Below are 14,457 nucleotides of genomic sequence, written 5' to 3' on the forward strand. Positions count from 1 at the left end.
GCTTCCTTGGCTGGCTTTCTTCTACCCCGAGCTGCTGAATGCTGGACCCTGAGATTCCTCCTCCGGGTTTCTGTTCCACTCTAGCAGAGGGTCACTTAGAAGCAAAGTAATTGGGATTGGGATTCAAGGGTTCAATAGAGGCTTAGTTAAAGGATCAAAACTGTGGTTGGAGTTATGGTTAGTGTGAGAATTACCTCTTAGAAATCCCAGACTAGATCACAAGGTAAACCCTAGGGCTGGGGTTGGAGACAGAGATTATGACTAAAGGGTCAAGGTCAGAGAGTTTCTCTCCTCTGGCCTCCTCCCAGTTCTCCTAGGCACTGAGGGCCAGGCAGGAAGCATCGGTTTCCTCAAAGCCGCTTCCCTCCTGGGGCAGAGTCTCAGTCACAAACAACCACCACCACCCCGCCCCGCCCCGCCTTCCCTCCGCTGTGAGCTCAGTAGGACAAAGTGCTGCGGACAAGGACAGAGGCCTGGGAGCTGCCGTGGGTGCTGGAGGAATGAGCCTCCTTGGGGCTCGTTGGCCCCTGCCTCTCCTGCTTCTGCTCGGCATCGGTGAGCACCGCCCCCCCCCCCCAGCCCACTCTCCCTTGATCCAAGGCCTGGCCAAGGCAGGGAAGAGGCCCCCTTGCACTTTTGCTTCCCTTTTGCAGTTGGGGTACCAGAGATGATGATGGTGATGGTGATGTTGAGAGTAAGACAGAGAGACAGACGGATTGAGAGCTCTGCAGGCCCTCACCTGGATGCCATGCCTGCTGGCATGTTCCTCTCCCTTCCCTGCTAGCGTGTTCTTTGGGAGCAGATCTTTAGACAAGGGAAGCCAGAGGAGGAGTGCAGGGGTTTGGGGGCCCTACTGGTAGTCAGACCAGCTCTACCTCCTTTTCTCTCCCAGGAGCTCTGGCTCAGGACTCCCCACCCCAAATTCTAGTCCACCCCGAAGACCAGCTGCTCCAGGGCCCTGGCCCAGCCAGGATGAACTGCCAGGCCTCAGGCCAGCCGCCTCCCACCATCCGCTGGTTGCTGAATGGGCAGCCCCTGAGCATGGTGCCCCCAGACGTACACCACCTCCTACCTGACGGAACCCTCCTGCTGCTGCGGCCCCCTCCCAGGGGACATGCCCACGATGACCAGGCCCTATCCACAGACCTGGGTGTCTACACGTGCGAGGCCAGCAACCGGCTGGGCACAGCAGTCAGCCGGGGTGCTCGGCTCTCTGTGGCTGGTGAGGCCTGGGCTGGGAGACTTGGGAGGGACAGCCGGGTTGGGATGGCCCTAAATAGATGACCTGGGAGGTGGGGCTCTGAAGACTGAGCACATGGCAGTGAAAAGGCAGGTAACACAGAGTGGGTGGGGCAAACCTGGTTGGAGGCGCCGAGGCAGGACCTGGGAGGGAGCACTGGGTACCGCTCCCTGCCGACCCTCCATTCTCCCCACAGTCCTTCGGGAAGATTTCCAGATCCAGCCTCGGGACATAGTAGCCACAGTGGGCGAACAGATGGTTCTGGAGTGTGGGCCACCCTGGGGCCACCCAGAGCCCACAGTCTCATGGTGGAAGGATGGGAAACCCCTGGCCCTGCAGCCAGGGCGGCACTCGGTGAGTGTAGCTCCCTTCCTCATACTTCATCCTGTCCTGGCCACAGCTCTGCACATCCTGAGGGACTGACCCACCCTCCAGCCCCGCAGGCCCTGCAAAATTTCAGGAGGGGAGGCAGTGAGGCCTTAGGGCTTCCCTCCCCACTCACAGGCCCTCCCCAAGCGGGAGACTTCACAATGCGCCTGGCCCTGACAGGTGTCCAGGGGGTCCCTGCTGATGGCGAGAGCAGAGAAGAGCGACACGGGGACCTATATGTGTGTGGCCACCAACAGTGCGGGACAACGGGAGAGCCGGGCAGCCAGGGTGTCTGTCCAGGGTAAGGGAAGGGTGGTCAGCTAAAGTCAGGGCCAAGATTGGGGGCTTCAATTAGGGTGGTATGATCTGGTTTTGGCTGGGGTTAGGGTGTGTGGGGCTTAACCTGGGATCAGGGTCAGAGTGGTGGGGACCCCATTTAGGCACGGTTTCCCCATCCTAGAGTGGAAATAAGAGAGCTCTAGAGCTGGGCAACCTGGGAATTTTGGCTCCTGGGTGGCTGAGGGATGTTCCACTCCTCAATTCCTCACTCTGGCCTATAGGCCCCATCCCAGCCCTGTGCTCCCCACAGAGACGCAGGACTACAGGGAGCCCCTGGAGCTTCTGGCTGTGCGCATTCAGCTGGAAAATGTGACCCTGCTGAACTCGGACCCTGCGAAGGGCACGAAGCCTGGGCCTGCTGTGTGGCTCAGCTGGAAGGTAAGGCTGAGGACCTGTGGGTGGGGCCAGCCACCGCTCAGGAAGGGGCTGGTCGTGAGACCCCTGAGCCCACCCGCTTCCTCTGGACTCTTTCCCAGGTAAGCGGCCCTGCTGCCCCCGCTCAGTCCTACACCGCCCTGTTCAGGGCCCAGGCTGCCCCTGGAGGCCAGGGAGCTCCATGGGCAGAGGCCTTGCTGGCTGGGTGGCAGAGCGCAGAGCTTGGAGGCCTCCACTGGGGCCAAGACTACGAGTTCAAAGTGAGACCATCCTCCGGCCGGGCTCAAGGCCCTGACAGCAACGTGCTGCTCCTAAGGCTGCCTGAACAAGGTCAGGGAAAGATGACCCCAGAACCCAACAATGGACCCCCAGCCCCCTCTTGTCTGGGGATCCCTGAACTGTCCCACTCTATGGCGGAGGGGACGGGATGGTGGGTCCTCCCCTGGACTCCCTTCTGTCCTGGCTCAGCAAGCAGAGCTGCAAGAAGCTCTTACTCTCATCAGTGTGGCCTCTGACCCTGTGCCCCATTCCAGCTCTTTTCCTTGGAGTCCTCTCCCTCAGTATCCCTTACCACCTCTCTCCCGCCCCTCAGTGCCCAGTGCCCCTCCCCAGGAGGTGACCCTGAAGCCTGGCAATGGCAGTGTCCTTGTGAGCTGGTTCCCACCACCTACTGAAAACCACAATGGCATCATCCGCGGCTACCAGGTACCCCCCTCAAGACGACACACCCCTTCCCGGAAGTGCCAGGTCATCCCTCTTCCCTGGCATTCTGGTGACCCTTGCTCTGGGCACTAAGAGACAGTACCTGCACAGAGAAGTGAGGGAAACTTACTGTTGCTGAGCACGAGCCTTACTGTGTGCCAGACACTGCCAAGAACTTACTCTCATTCCTTCTATAGTCTACCCTGGGTCGTTATCCCTAATTTACAGACATGAGACATGAGGCTAAGGTCACAGGTCTAGGAAACAGAACAGGAATCAAAGCAGGCTGTGTCTGACTCTGACTTCTAAGGCAGTGGTGTCTGAGTTTGCACAGCAAATCAGCAAAACCTGAGAACTTGTCAGAAATGCAAATTCTTAGGTCCTTTCCCAGGTTTTGGGAATCAAAAAGTTAGGGATGGGACTGGCTGGTGATCTGGACTTTAACAAATTCTTCAAGTGACCCGGAGGCACATTAGAGTTTGAGAACCTCTGGTCTAAGTCCTATTTCAGCGGTTGCTTTTGTTCCTCTTCTGTCAGCCTCCCACTCTGTAAGGGAGACGGGAATAGGAAATGTGGGTGCATGTGGGGGTGTCCCCAGATGAACGGCAGGACCACATGCCCAGAGTCTGACCTGCAGATGAGGGGCTCAGCTGCTGGGATGGTGCTGGGGTCCGAGCTCACCTCTGTCTATGCCTCAGGTCTGGAGCCTGGGCAACACGTCATTGGCCCCAGCCAACTGGACCGTGGCAGGCGAGCAGACCCAGCTGGAGATCGCCACCCAAATGCCAGGCTCCTACTGCGTACAAGTGGCTGCAGTCACCGGCGCTGGGGCCGGGCAGCCCAGCCACCCTGTCTGCCTCCTTTTAGGTGAGGACAGTGCCCACTCATCCCCATCCAGCCCCCATTCCTACCTTCCTCTCTCCCTCCTCACACTTCCAGCTCCTCCCCCTTGTCTGCCTGACCCTCCTTGTCTCACCTGCCCTCTGTCTCTGAGCTCAAATTCCCATACAGAGCAGGCCATGGAGCGAGCTGCCCGGGAGCCCAGCGCGCATGGCCCGTGGACCCTGGAGCAGCTGAGGGCGGCCTTGAGGCGGCCAGAGGTCATTGCCAGTGGGGGCGTTGTGCTCTGGCTGCTGCTGCTGGGCACCGCCGTGTGCATCCACCGCCGGCGTCGATCGGGGATGCACCTGGGCCCAGGTAAGAAGGTAAAGCGGACTCCCAGGTGGTCAGGCCTTCCCTGGGTCCAGCCAGGGTACTCCAGGGGTTTAGACCTCTGGCCAGGTGCTGGGGACTCTGAATTGAGCCTTCCTCCTGCCCTCTCCCAGGTCTGTACCGGTATACCAGTGAGGACGCCATCCTAAAACACAGGTGAGAGATGAAAGGGCTTGAGGTGAGGGAGGGGCAGAGGGGCCGAGGGACAGTGGAGCTGGGAACAGAGAATTGGCTGGAGTACTAGTCTCCCCTGCTACCAGGAAGTTTGGCATCCCAGGACCTGAATCTCCCCTGAATTTCAAGCAAGAATACATTTATCTTTATTTATTAATGTTCCTATTATACCACTTGACAGGTGAGTAAACTGAGACTCAAAACTTAAGTGACTGCCCAAGGCTAGTAGCTGCCTTCTGAACTCCTAACCTAGTGTTCTTGTCACAAACTGTTGTTAACACTGCGCTCCCCCACTGGCTCATTCAGCCAGGTGGAGAAGAACTAGCACTGGAGGACCAGTCTGGTTTCTGATTTTCTCAGCACACTCAGCATCTACCTGGTAGTGCCTTTTGTTTCAGTAAATCACCTACCCACTGAGGCATCTTTCCTTCACAATAATCCACCCACAGTTCCAGCAGGGGGCGTGCTCTGCCCCACATGATAAATTCTCACTCCTTGTTCTCCATAACAGAGCCAGTCTGCAGGTCCATCTGCTCCAAGTGTGTTTGGCTGCAGAGCATGTCTGTGGTTATGAGACAAGACACCAGGAAAGAAAACATCCTTTTTTCTCCTATTGGCTGAGTTTTACACTAAATAACCATTTCATCTCAGCCCACCTTCTCTTGCTCTTTATCTCATTAGATTTCCTCCTGGAGGCGTCACATTCCAGGTCTGCATTATTCACCAGGAGTTTATCAAGCACCTGCTAAGTGCCAGACACATCCAGCTGTTGGGCTACCATTTTGCTGTCAGTTTCTCAGTCCAGAGCAAGGCTCCCTGCTGGCTGGTGCTGTATTTCTGTGTTGTTCTGTGCTGATTGAACTGTCTTTCTCTCCCATGCTACCTCCTGGGCTTGGTCTGCTCTGCCCTGAACTTTCTGTAGCTGCCCTGGGACTTCATCCCTTGTCCTTGAGAGAGACTGCATTCTGATCACTTTGTTCATTCATTCCTTTAGAACAGTCTCGGGCTGCCAGGAAACCTCAGTGCTGGCGTAAATGTAACCCAGTGTTGAAAGTGCAGAAACATGTACAGATACATGGAGGGGGCTGGGTTGGGAACTATGGGAGGAAGAAAGTTTCACAGTCTTCCTGACAGGAAGAAGGCAAAGGGCAAAGGGAACAGCAAGAAACAGCCTGCTGTGTTCGTGGGGAAAGACTAGCATTTTGGTCTGCCTGGGGCATAGGGTGTGGGCTGAGTCAGAGCCAAGGTAAGGTTGAGGACCTGGAAGCCAGACCAACGAGGGCCCTGTTAGCCATGCTAGGCAGCTGGGCTCTATCTTGGTAAATGGGGAGCCACTGAAAATTTTAGGCAGGAAAGTGCTTTGGTCTGATCCCTGTTCTTGAAAGATCACTCAAGCAGCTGGCATGGTACCCTGTTCAAAGGGAGCCAGACTAGAGGTAGAGAGGCCCACATCCATGTAGCAAACTCATCTCTGCCAGCTGAGTGATCTCACCTTTCCTCATCTCAGCTCACAGCAGCAGCCTGTGTGGAAGGCCTTACTGTTGCTATTTTACAGATAGGGAAACTGGGGCTTAGAGAGGCTAGCAGACAGAGTTGCCCGGGGTTGCACAGCTAGGCTGCAGCAGATCTGGCTCCAGATCTGTGTTCTTTTTGTCTCAGTGCAAAGAGTCTCTCTTGAATATCTCCTAGCTCTGGGCAAACTTGAACTTCCCCAAACCCCAGACCAAGACAAGTGTGCTGAGTTTGGGACACCAGATCAGAGATCTTAAGGAGTCTGTGAAGGGCTAAAAAGTAGTAAGAATAAAGCCAGGACCATCGTCTACTCCACCCCTTCTGCTACCCGCCTAAGCTGGAGTCTTGGCTGTCACTTCAATCAACCTCTCTGCACCCCCTGCCCTGCACTGCCCAGGACGGATCACAGCGACTCCCCATGGCTGGCAGACACCTGGCGCTCCACATCTGGCTCCCGAGACCTCAGCAGCAGCAGCAGCCTCAGCAGCCGGCTGGGAGTGGACCCCCGGGACCCTCTAGACGGTCACCGCTCCCGTGAGGATGCCTAGGGGTTAGGGGAGCCGGACCCAGCAGTGGAGCCAGGATCCCAGGGCTGGGGAAGGAGGACATTGGGGTGGGGGCGTTCACCATAATTCCTCCTGTCGGTTTTTATTGCAGTGATCTCCTGGGATCCCCGAAGCCCTGGCGTGCCCCTGCTTCCCGACACCAGCACTTTTTATGGCTCCCTCATCGCCGAGCTGCCTTCCAGCCCCCAGGCCCCAGCTGTCAGGCGGCTGGCGCCCCAGCTGGCCCGGCTCTCCAGCCCCTGGCCCAGTTCAGACAGCCTCTGCGGCCGCAGAGGCCTCTCTTCTCCGCGCTTGTCTCTGGCCCCCGCAGAGGCTTGGAAGGCCAAAAAGAAGCAAGGTAAGGATGGGAGGATAGACACAGCCTGAAGTGGGTGGTAGGGGGCACGTGTGGGCCTGTGTGGGCTGCATCCCGCCCACTGCTTCCGCTCTGCTGCCCTGACGGTCGCCTGTGGCCAAGCACCCTGCACGGAGTGCACTCGCCTCGGCTTCTCCTCACACTGTGCTCTTGCCTGGGTTTCACCACACCAGTAGTGGGCCCTGTTTCTGCACTAGCTCAACTCAGCAAACATTTAGTAAGCACCTCTGCATGCCGGACAGGGGGACACAGAGACACCAGACAAGTCCTTAGTCTCTATGAGCTCAAAGTCTAATTCTTGAACCTGGACGAATGTGACCAGTGCTCGCATGAAGCCTCAGGCTCTCATTAGCTCTGCACTGTGTCCTGTGTACGTATGTACAATGTACCTGCACCATGTACAGGTCTGCCCAGGGACAGATCCCCAAGCTGCTTCCCAGAGAAGAATGAGTATTTCCTTTCTGCTCAGATTTCTCTCCTGACTTCTGGCTCCTTGCTTTGACTTTCCAGAAAGAAGTAATTCTAGCCTCTATTTCTTTAGCAACTACTATTTGTTAGGTTCTTTACTTATATTTATTATTTTATTTAATCCTTACAACGTACTGGCTAGGCGTTCTCTCTCTAATTTTACAGACAGGGAAAGAAGATCAGAATTGGCTAACTTGTTCAAAACCCCAGGTCCATAAGCTGCAGACTGCATATTTGAAGCCAGGATGGTCTGCTTCCAAAGGCTACTCTGAATCCATCTGGGAGCACCCTTGGGAAATCTATTCTCTCGCTCTTTTCTCCTGTTTCTGAACGTTGGCCTGCACTCTCTCTGCTGTCTTCGTGAGCCTTCTGTACTGATTAGTGAGGTTTACAAATGTTCAACAGTCAATTTTTTAAGTGGATATAATCCAACTTTTACTAAGATAAAGGATGTATTCAGAGTAATTAAGATCTTGTCCGATATCCAGAATTATATGACCCTAAAGCTGGCATCTTTTCCAGCTTCCCATCAGAGCTATTGCATTGGAAATCCTCTGCTGGTGATGAAATACCAGCTAAAAAGAGATTGTATAATTTTAATTTTAAAAACTAGTTTTCCAGGAGGAAGGTATAGCTCAGTGGTAGAGAGTGTGTTTTGCATGCAGGAGGTCCTGGGTTCAACCCCTAGTATCTCCATTAAAAAAAAATAAATAAACCTAATTACTGCCCCCAACTAAAAAATAAATAAATAAACTATGACTTTAAAAAAAAACAATCCCTAGCTTTTCCATGGAGAAGTACACTGACTTGAATATAATGTATAGCCCCTCTGAGAACAGTAATACCACTGGGAAAAGATGAGCAATTTTCTACAGTCAATTCTTAAGAAAGGTTCCAATTCTGAGATGGAGCTTCCTAAGCTCACTCAGAGGTTTAGGTCCTCACTGTGCCCCTTGTCTGCTGACCCCAGCCCCACTCCACCACTGCCCCAGGACGAGCTGAGCACAGTGATTCCCTTGGGCTGGTGGACACTCTGACTCTTGGCAGCAGCAGTGAGATCTCATCCAGAGGCGTGGAGCCAGCCTTCCTGCTGTCACCTAATCCAAGAGACTGATGACTCTTTGTCTTCTAAAACTGGCAGGCTCTCTCAGTGTCCCCTACCTGCCCTGCCCCGCTTCCTCTGTTTTCTTATTATCTGACCTTAGTTGGGGTTTTTCTCTTCCACGACTAACAGACTCACAACGGTACTCTCCCATGGCTCATCTATTATACCAGGTTCTTAGTGCACTTTGCCAATACATACATTGACTGTCCTCATTAAATAATTAATTCAAACAAATATTTATTGCAGTTCAGGTGTGCCCAATGAGATTTGACCCCTCCTTGATAACATTTTTACCGTATAGTTTAATTCAAATAACACTGAAACTAAATCCAAGTAAGTCGAAGCAAGGTGGAAGGAGGCTTTTTTGTTACCAGAATCCTTTAGAGGAAATGAAATGAACTGGGATAAATACAGCCTTTTCCAGGACCTGCTTTTTCCCTTCCTTTTCCACACAAACCAGTATAATCAACCTGTGCCCCCAGTTCTAAGCTTAGTCAAGAAACAAGGCACAAGACAAAGCAGGGCTGGAGCACCTGAAGCCGGCCTCCAGGACTCCCTCGGTCACACAACAATTAAAGGAAATGAGTAAAAACCAAACCAGCCAAAGTTACAAAAGGAAATTTGGATGGAGGAAGTCTAGACATTGTGTGAGTTTTCATCCCTGGGGCTCAGAAGGCCTGGCTACTGTACATGGATTCCTAGGGCCCAGATGGATTCTTGATGAATGCCTTGTCCCTGCTCTGAACCTGCACATGTGGCCCCCAGATCTTTGAGATCAGACTGAGCAGACAGCTCTGCCTCAGGGGTCCTGCCTGATCTCTGGTCCCCCTTCTTGTCTGGGCTTCTGATCCTGTGACACTAATCTGAAGGCTTTCTTTTATCCTTTGCTTGATGTTCTTCTGTTCCTGGTCTTGAGAAAATCTTTTCCCTTTATTACTCTGTTCCCTCTGGTCTAAACTTAGATCTGTTTTGGTTTGGGCCTAACCAAGTTGTTGCCCACAGCCGGGTCTTCTGTATCGTCACAGTTCACTCAGAGCTCTGTCTCCAAAGGGCCAATGCAGGACAGATGATAGCTGTCATCTTGCATATGATTCTTCTCATCTCGTGTTTACACCTGCATCTCTGATATCATCCATCCGTTCACTCACTCACTTAGCACGTATTGAATATCCATGGGCAAGACATTGCGTCCGTGAGTGAGACCAATATATGTTCTCTTCTAAAGTTCCTCTTCTCATCAGCTGACACTCGGTCACACCTGGCATGGTTTGGGGCTCCCTGGTTTTGTCTTACCCTTCAGCTTAACTTGACAGTCCAACCCGCCTCCCCAAGTGAGAGAAACAGGTTTACCGGGGCAGGACTCTGTGGAACCATTTGCAATGGGAGAAATTTGCCATGGGAGAAATGGAAATTAACAGATTCTCTCTCCAAGAAAAGGAGTATTTGCCTTCATAGAGCCAAAATTCATGAGAGTAGGTAGCAAGTGAGGGTACAGAGATCAGGAAATTGCAATGTATACAGTAAAGAGAAAAAAAAAAGTTGGTTTTTTAGAGAATCTATTAGGTGCCAGGAACTTTCCAATCTGTTTTTAATTAACTGAAAAAACCATCCTTTGAAGTGGTTGTTTACAAATGAAATGGGCTCAGAAAGGTTAATGGGTTTACCTGAGGTCACACAGCTAATGTGTGGCTGAGCTGGGCTATGAGTGCAGGTGTTTTAACTACAAGCCTAGTGCCCCTTCCTTATATCACAGCTACCTGGATGGAGGTTGGGGTTGGGGGGGATGGAGAGAGGTTCTTCCTTTTTTATTCTGGGTTTGGGAACCCTAAAGCTTAATTGGATGACAAAGCTGAAGATAGAGCCTGGGGCTGGGGTCTGAAAGTCCCACCCAGGCTTGTCCCCCAGCTACTGACTCTCCCCCTTGCAGAGTTGCACCAGGCCAACAGCTCCCCGCTGCTCCGAGCCAGCCACCCTACAGAGCTCTGGGCCTGTGAGGGGAGAAACAGAGGCTCTAAGAACCTTCCCCAAAGCCCAGGTGAGAGGGGTATCCTGATAAGCAAGTGGGGGGTGTGTAAGGTAGGGTGTGGGGCTCACCAGCCCCTACATCTGGCTTCTGTCCCTGGGGATGCTCGGTGGGGGAGTGTGGGGACAGGAAGCTGTGGGCCTGTGCAGACCGGCACAGCGGGGCCTGCGGCTGATGGGGCTCTGCCATCTCACGCCCAGACTCTTCTACCCCAGGAGTGGTGCCCCGGGCTCTGGTTGCCTGGCGGGCCCTGGGACCACAGCTCCTCAGCTCCTCGAATGAGCTGGTGACTCGCCCTCTCCCCTCAACTCCCCTCTTTCCTCATGGACCCTCCACTCAGAGTCAACAGATCCAGTAAGTGGGCATGGGGTCAGGAAGTAGGGCTGGGCATTGGGGATGCAGGCTTGTGGGGGTGGGGGTTTGCTGAGCGTGGGTGCGTCCAGGGGAGCGGGGCAGGCACGAGAAGAACTGCTCTAACCATCTTGCCATCGCTGTCTTGCCCGCATCAGGCACTCGGTGGAGCCCCAAGCCCTTCCCTGCCCCGCACTGCCAGCAGCCCCCACCCCCGTCCTTATGCCCTCCGGTCCCCCCAGCCCCTCCAGCCCCCAGGCCTCTTCCCTCTCTGGTCCCAGCCCAGCATCCAGTCGCCTGTCCAGCTCGTCACTGTCGTCCCTGGGGGAGGATCAGGACAGTGTGCTGACCCCTGAGGAGGTGGCCCTGTGCCTGGAGCTCAGTGAGGGTGAGGAGACCCCCAGGTGAGTAGCTTGAGTGGAAATCAAAGGACTATGGATTAGCACGAGCCAGGTATATGCTTACCTTTGCCCCTCCCGCCTTCCTCAACTGACCTGTTTCTGCAACTCCACCCCTGCGCCACCCCAACCATGTCCTGTCTCCCATTCTGCCTTTTCCTAGGAACAGTGTCTCTCCTATGCCAAGGGCTCCTTCACCCCCCATCACCTACGGCTACATCAGTGTCCCGACAGCCTCGGAGCTAGCGGACATGGGCAGGGCTGGAGGAGGGATGGGGTCCGAGGTGAGGGGGTTGCTGAGCCCACCTCGGCCCTGCCCCACCCCCACCCCCAGTGAGGGCTCCTTGGCCAACGGCTGGGGCTCAGCGTCCGAGGACAACGCCCCCAGCGCCAGAGCCAGCCTCGTCAGCTCCTCCGATGGCTCCTTCCTCGCTGATGCCCACTTCGCCCGGGCCCTGGCTGTGGCTGTGGACAGCTTTGGCTTTGGTCTGGAGCCCAGGGAGGCAGACTGCGTGTTCACGGGTACGTGAGGGCACTGTCTTACTCCTCACCTCCCCCACCTCCCCACCATGGAGTGGGCACAGTTTCTCCTCAACCAAGAGGCAAAGCTTCCTAACCATCATCTTTGTTGTCATCGCCCTTAAAACAGCCAGTTTTTATTATGGGTTATTATTACTAAGGATTATGATGTCCAGGCACCATGTTAAGTGCTTTGCATGCCTTCAGTATTAACAGCAACTCTATGAGGAATAGTCTTTAGCGTTCCTTTCCAAATGAGGAAATTTTAAGTCCAATGGTTTTTTTTAAATTGTCCAAGGTCACCCATGAGAACAAACTGTTCAAATCTAAAGCCCAGAGGCAGCCAACTGTACTGCCCACTCCGCTACCTCCAGGACTCGCCTTTTACTGGGCACAGGTCTCCAGGAAAGGTTGCTCCCCAGCCTCTCCTACTCACTCCAGCCCGGTGATTCTGATCTGTCCTCACTAATGAGAAGTTCTGTTTTCTCTTTCACCTCCCCTGTGCTTTCACGGCCTTCCTCCTGTCCTGCCTGTGGCAGGTGAGGAGAAACTGGGCTCCCTGCCTCACGTGTCTAGCAGGCTAGGACCATTATCCCCAAGTCACAAGAAGGCAGTCAGGGCCTCCTGTGCCTCTGTGGTGTTCCCTTCCTCATACACTCTATCAGATGCCTAGACCCATCTTACAAACCCTAACTCCACATTTTGCCCCCAAGAAAAGCCATCAGGCTGGTGGCAAATGAAAGAGCAAGGCTTACCTAGGACAGAGGGCCAGGGCTGGGCTGGGAGGGAAGAGCTCAAGCTGTTCTCTCTGCAGAAACCAACGAACATCTTCCCTTCCCTGGGGCGGAGGCCCCTAGCAATGTGGCCACTGGGACTGATGGACCGAGTGGGACTGGGTTATGTCTACTATTGGTTGTACACCTTAAACAGGCCCTAAACTCATCCCCAGGACTGGAGGCCAACCCTCCACAGCTATCTCTACCCTCCCTGACAGATGCATCATCACCTCCCTCCCCTCGGGATGACCTCTTCCTGACCCCCATCCTCTCCCTGCCCCCGTGGGAGTGGAGGTCAGACTGGTTGGAGGACATGGAGAAAACCCACACCCAGTGGCTGGCCAGGGGCCTGCTTTCCCGGCCCCCCGACTCACGAATCTCTTCCCAGAGAAGTCAGCTCAGCTGTCCTGCACCCAAGGCTGGCGGTGAGTGTCTGCCTGGCTAATATCATGATCTTGACTGGAGGGGTTCTCGGGGGAGCCAAGAGGGAGACTGGCGTCTGGCAGGAGAGCCAAGGAGCTGGGGGCTAACTGCATTCTGCTTCATATTCTCCTGCAGACTCCTCCTGAACCGTGTCCTGAGACTGCCAGGGAGAGAAGCTCAGAGCCACCTCTCCTGTCAGCCGCCAGCCTGGGCTGTGGAGTGCGGGTCTCAGCCTGTGCTTCTCGGCAGTTGGGGTCCACCTTGCCGGACCACCTTGTCCCCCCGGGATTGTGAAAACACATGAAAGCAAAACAGAATATGAACAAAGGAGACCTGGAGCACCCAGGAGCAAAAAGTGATCTCCACCTGACTCCCCCTGCTGCTTGCTCTTCCCTCTGCTCCAGCCTCTCCCACAACCAGGCCCTTTTGACCTAAGAAGCAGCTCTGTCTCCTGATCTCCCCACCCACCTGGATCCCGGGAAGTGGGGGAGCCAGAGTTCTTCCTGGAGGAAGCTCATGTGCGAGGGCTGTGGAGGATGGAGCTTCTCAGGCCCTGCCCTCTGGACGTTCCTACAGTGGCAGGCTCAACTCTCTCCCCAGCCACACCGTGAAGGGAGGTGCAGGGGGCGCCCCAGAGGCAGGGAAGCCCTACCTCAGTACCAAGGCAAAGGGTTCAAGACAGGGGAGGAAGCTGAAGGGAAATGAGTGCGAAAATGTGGGACAAATGCACTCTCTTCATACTGTTGTCACTACAAGCTTAAGGAATTTGAGACCATAAAGCCATGATGACTTGAGTTCTGTGAGATTACTCCGTGGATTTTGGGGAGGGCACCCGGGTTAGAACGGGATCAAGCATTCACTGATACTCAGGGAGTGTCACTCGTTTCTGTTCTGTTCTATAGGAGGGAGTTACCTGCATCCATCAGATTTTAAGCAGAATTCAGGAAAGGGAGGGGTGGGGGATTTTCAGGGTCTGCTACTCTTAGCAGCTGTTCCTGTGAAGACAACTCCTGCTTTCGGTGTTCCCAGCCCCCCTCCCCAAAGACCAGTCCCAGATGGCTTCTTAGAATAGGTAAAGTAGCTAAGTTCCAAAAAAGGTAGAACCACCTGTGATGTGAACACCCTTCAGACAAAACAGGACAGAGAAATGGAAGAGCAGGGCCTCCAGGGCCTGAGCCACAGGAAACCACTGGCGGGCAGGCAGGGCCATGTCCTTCTCACTTGATGGGAAAGGTCAGGGGCAGAATCCACACCAGGGGGAATGCTACTGAGCATGACCAGAGCCACAGGAGGACACCCTCAGGGAGGACCATTGGGAAGCAGGTCCTGAAAAGGTGAGAATCCTCCAAAGCCCAGCAGCTGAATGAGGCGGGGCCGGAGCACTGCGCTGCCTGATGTGATGGTCGGAGCACTGTGATGGCCGGAGCACTGCGCTGCTTCCGTCATCAGGCCCGTCTGGCTAGAGGGCGGTGATCTCAGGATGAGGAATCTGTGCTCCAGATACACATCCGTTCCTCTCTATTTGCTTTTCTTTTTTTGGACTTTGTTTT

At 54.4% G+C, this 14,457-nt stretch overlaps 1 protein-coding gene across 7 annotated transcripts; it reads left to right on the forward strand.

The window, feature by feature from the left end:
* The first annotated feature begins 394 nt into the window (after window positions 1-394).
* Window positions 395-13,701, forward strand: ROBO4 (roundabout guidance receptor 4). Of its 7 annotated transcripts, none has more exons than XM_032472608.1 (18): window positions 395-555; window positions 893-1,222; window positions 1,437-1,594; window positions 1,790-1,910; window positions 2,199-2,326; window positions 2,425-2,653; window positions 2,916-3,028; window positions 3,724-3,892; window positions 4,037-4,222; window positions 4,351-4,393; window positions 6,261-6,457; window positions 6,581-6,826; window positions 10,345-10,452; window positions 10,641-10,794; window positions 10,950-11,195; window positions 11,353-11,711; window positions 12,703-12,909; window positions 13,043-13,701. In XM_032472608.1, exons 1-18 carry the CDS (start codon window positions 501-503, stop codon window positions 13,051-13,053), a joined length of 3,060 nt encoding a protein of 1,019 aa, XP_032328499.1. In that variant the 5' UTR covers window positions 395-500; the 3' UTR covers window positions 13,054-13,701. The 7 variants fall into 7 exon arrangements, with proteins under 7 accessions (XP_032328499.1, XP_032328503.1, XP_032328500.1 ...); XM_032472612.1 differs by having other exon boundaries at window positions 11,073-11,195; XM_032472609.1 differs by having other exon boundaries at window positions 10,656-10,794.
* The last annotated feature ends 756 nt before the right edge of the window (window positions 13,702-14,457 follow it).

This window comes from Camelus ferus, chromosome 33 (assembly GCF_009834535.1).
Source record: "Camelus ferus isolate YT-003-E chromosome 33, BCGSAC_Cfer_1.0, whole genome shotgun sequence".
Taxonomy (NCBI): Eukaryota; Metazoa; Chordata; class Mammalia; order Artiodactyla; family Camelidae; genus Camelus; species Camelus ferus.

Bases quoted from the DNA above. Each gene is read 5' to 3' on its own strand.
- ROBO4 (XM_032472608.1), top strand. From the start codon at position 501: ATGAGCCTCCTTGGGGCTCGTTGGCCCCTGCCTCTCCTGCTTCTGCTC. The intron at 2,327-2,424 runs GTAAGGCTGAGG...ACTCTTTCCCAG, and splicing joins CTGTGTGGCTCAGCTGGAAG to GTAAGCGGCCCTGCTGCCCC. The intron at 10,795-10,949 runs GTAAGTGGGCAT...TGCCCGCATCAG, and splicing joins ACTCAGAGTCAACAGATCCA to GCACTCGGTGGAGCCCCAAG.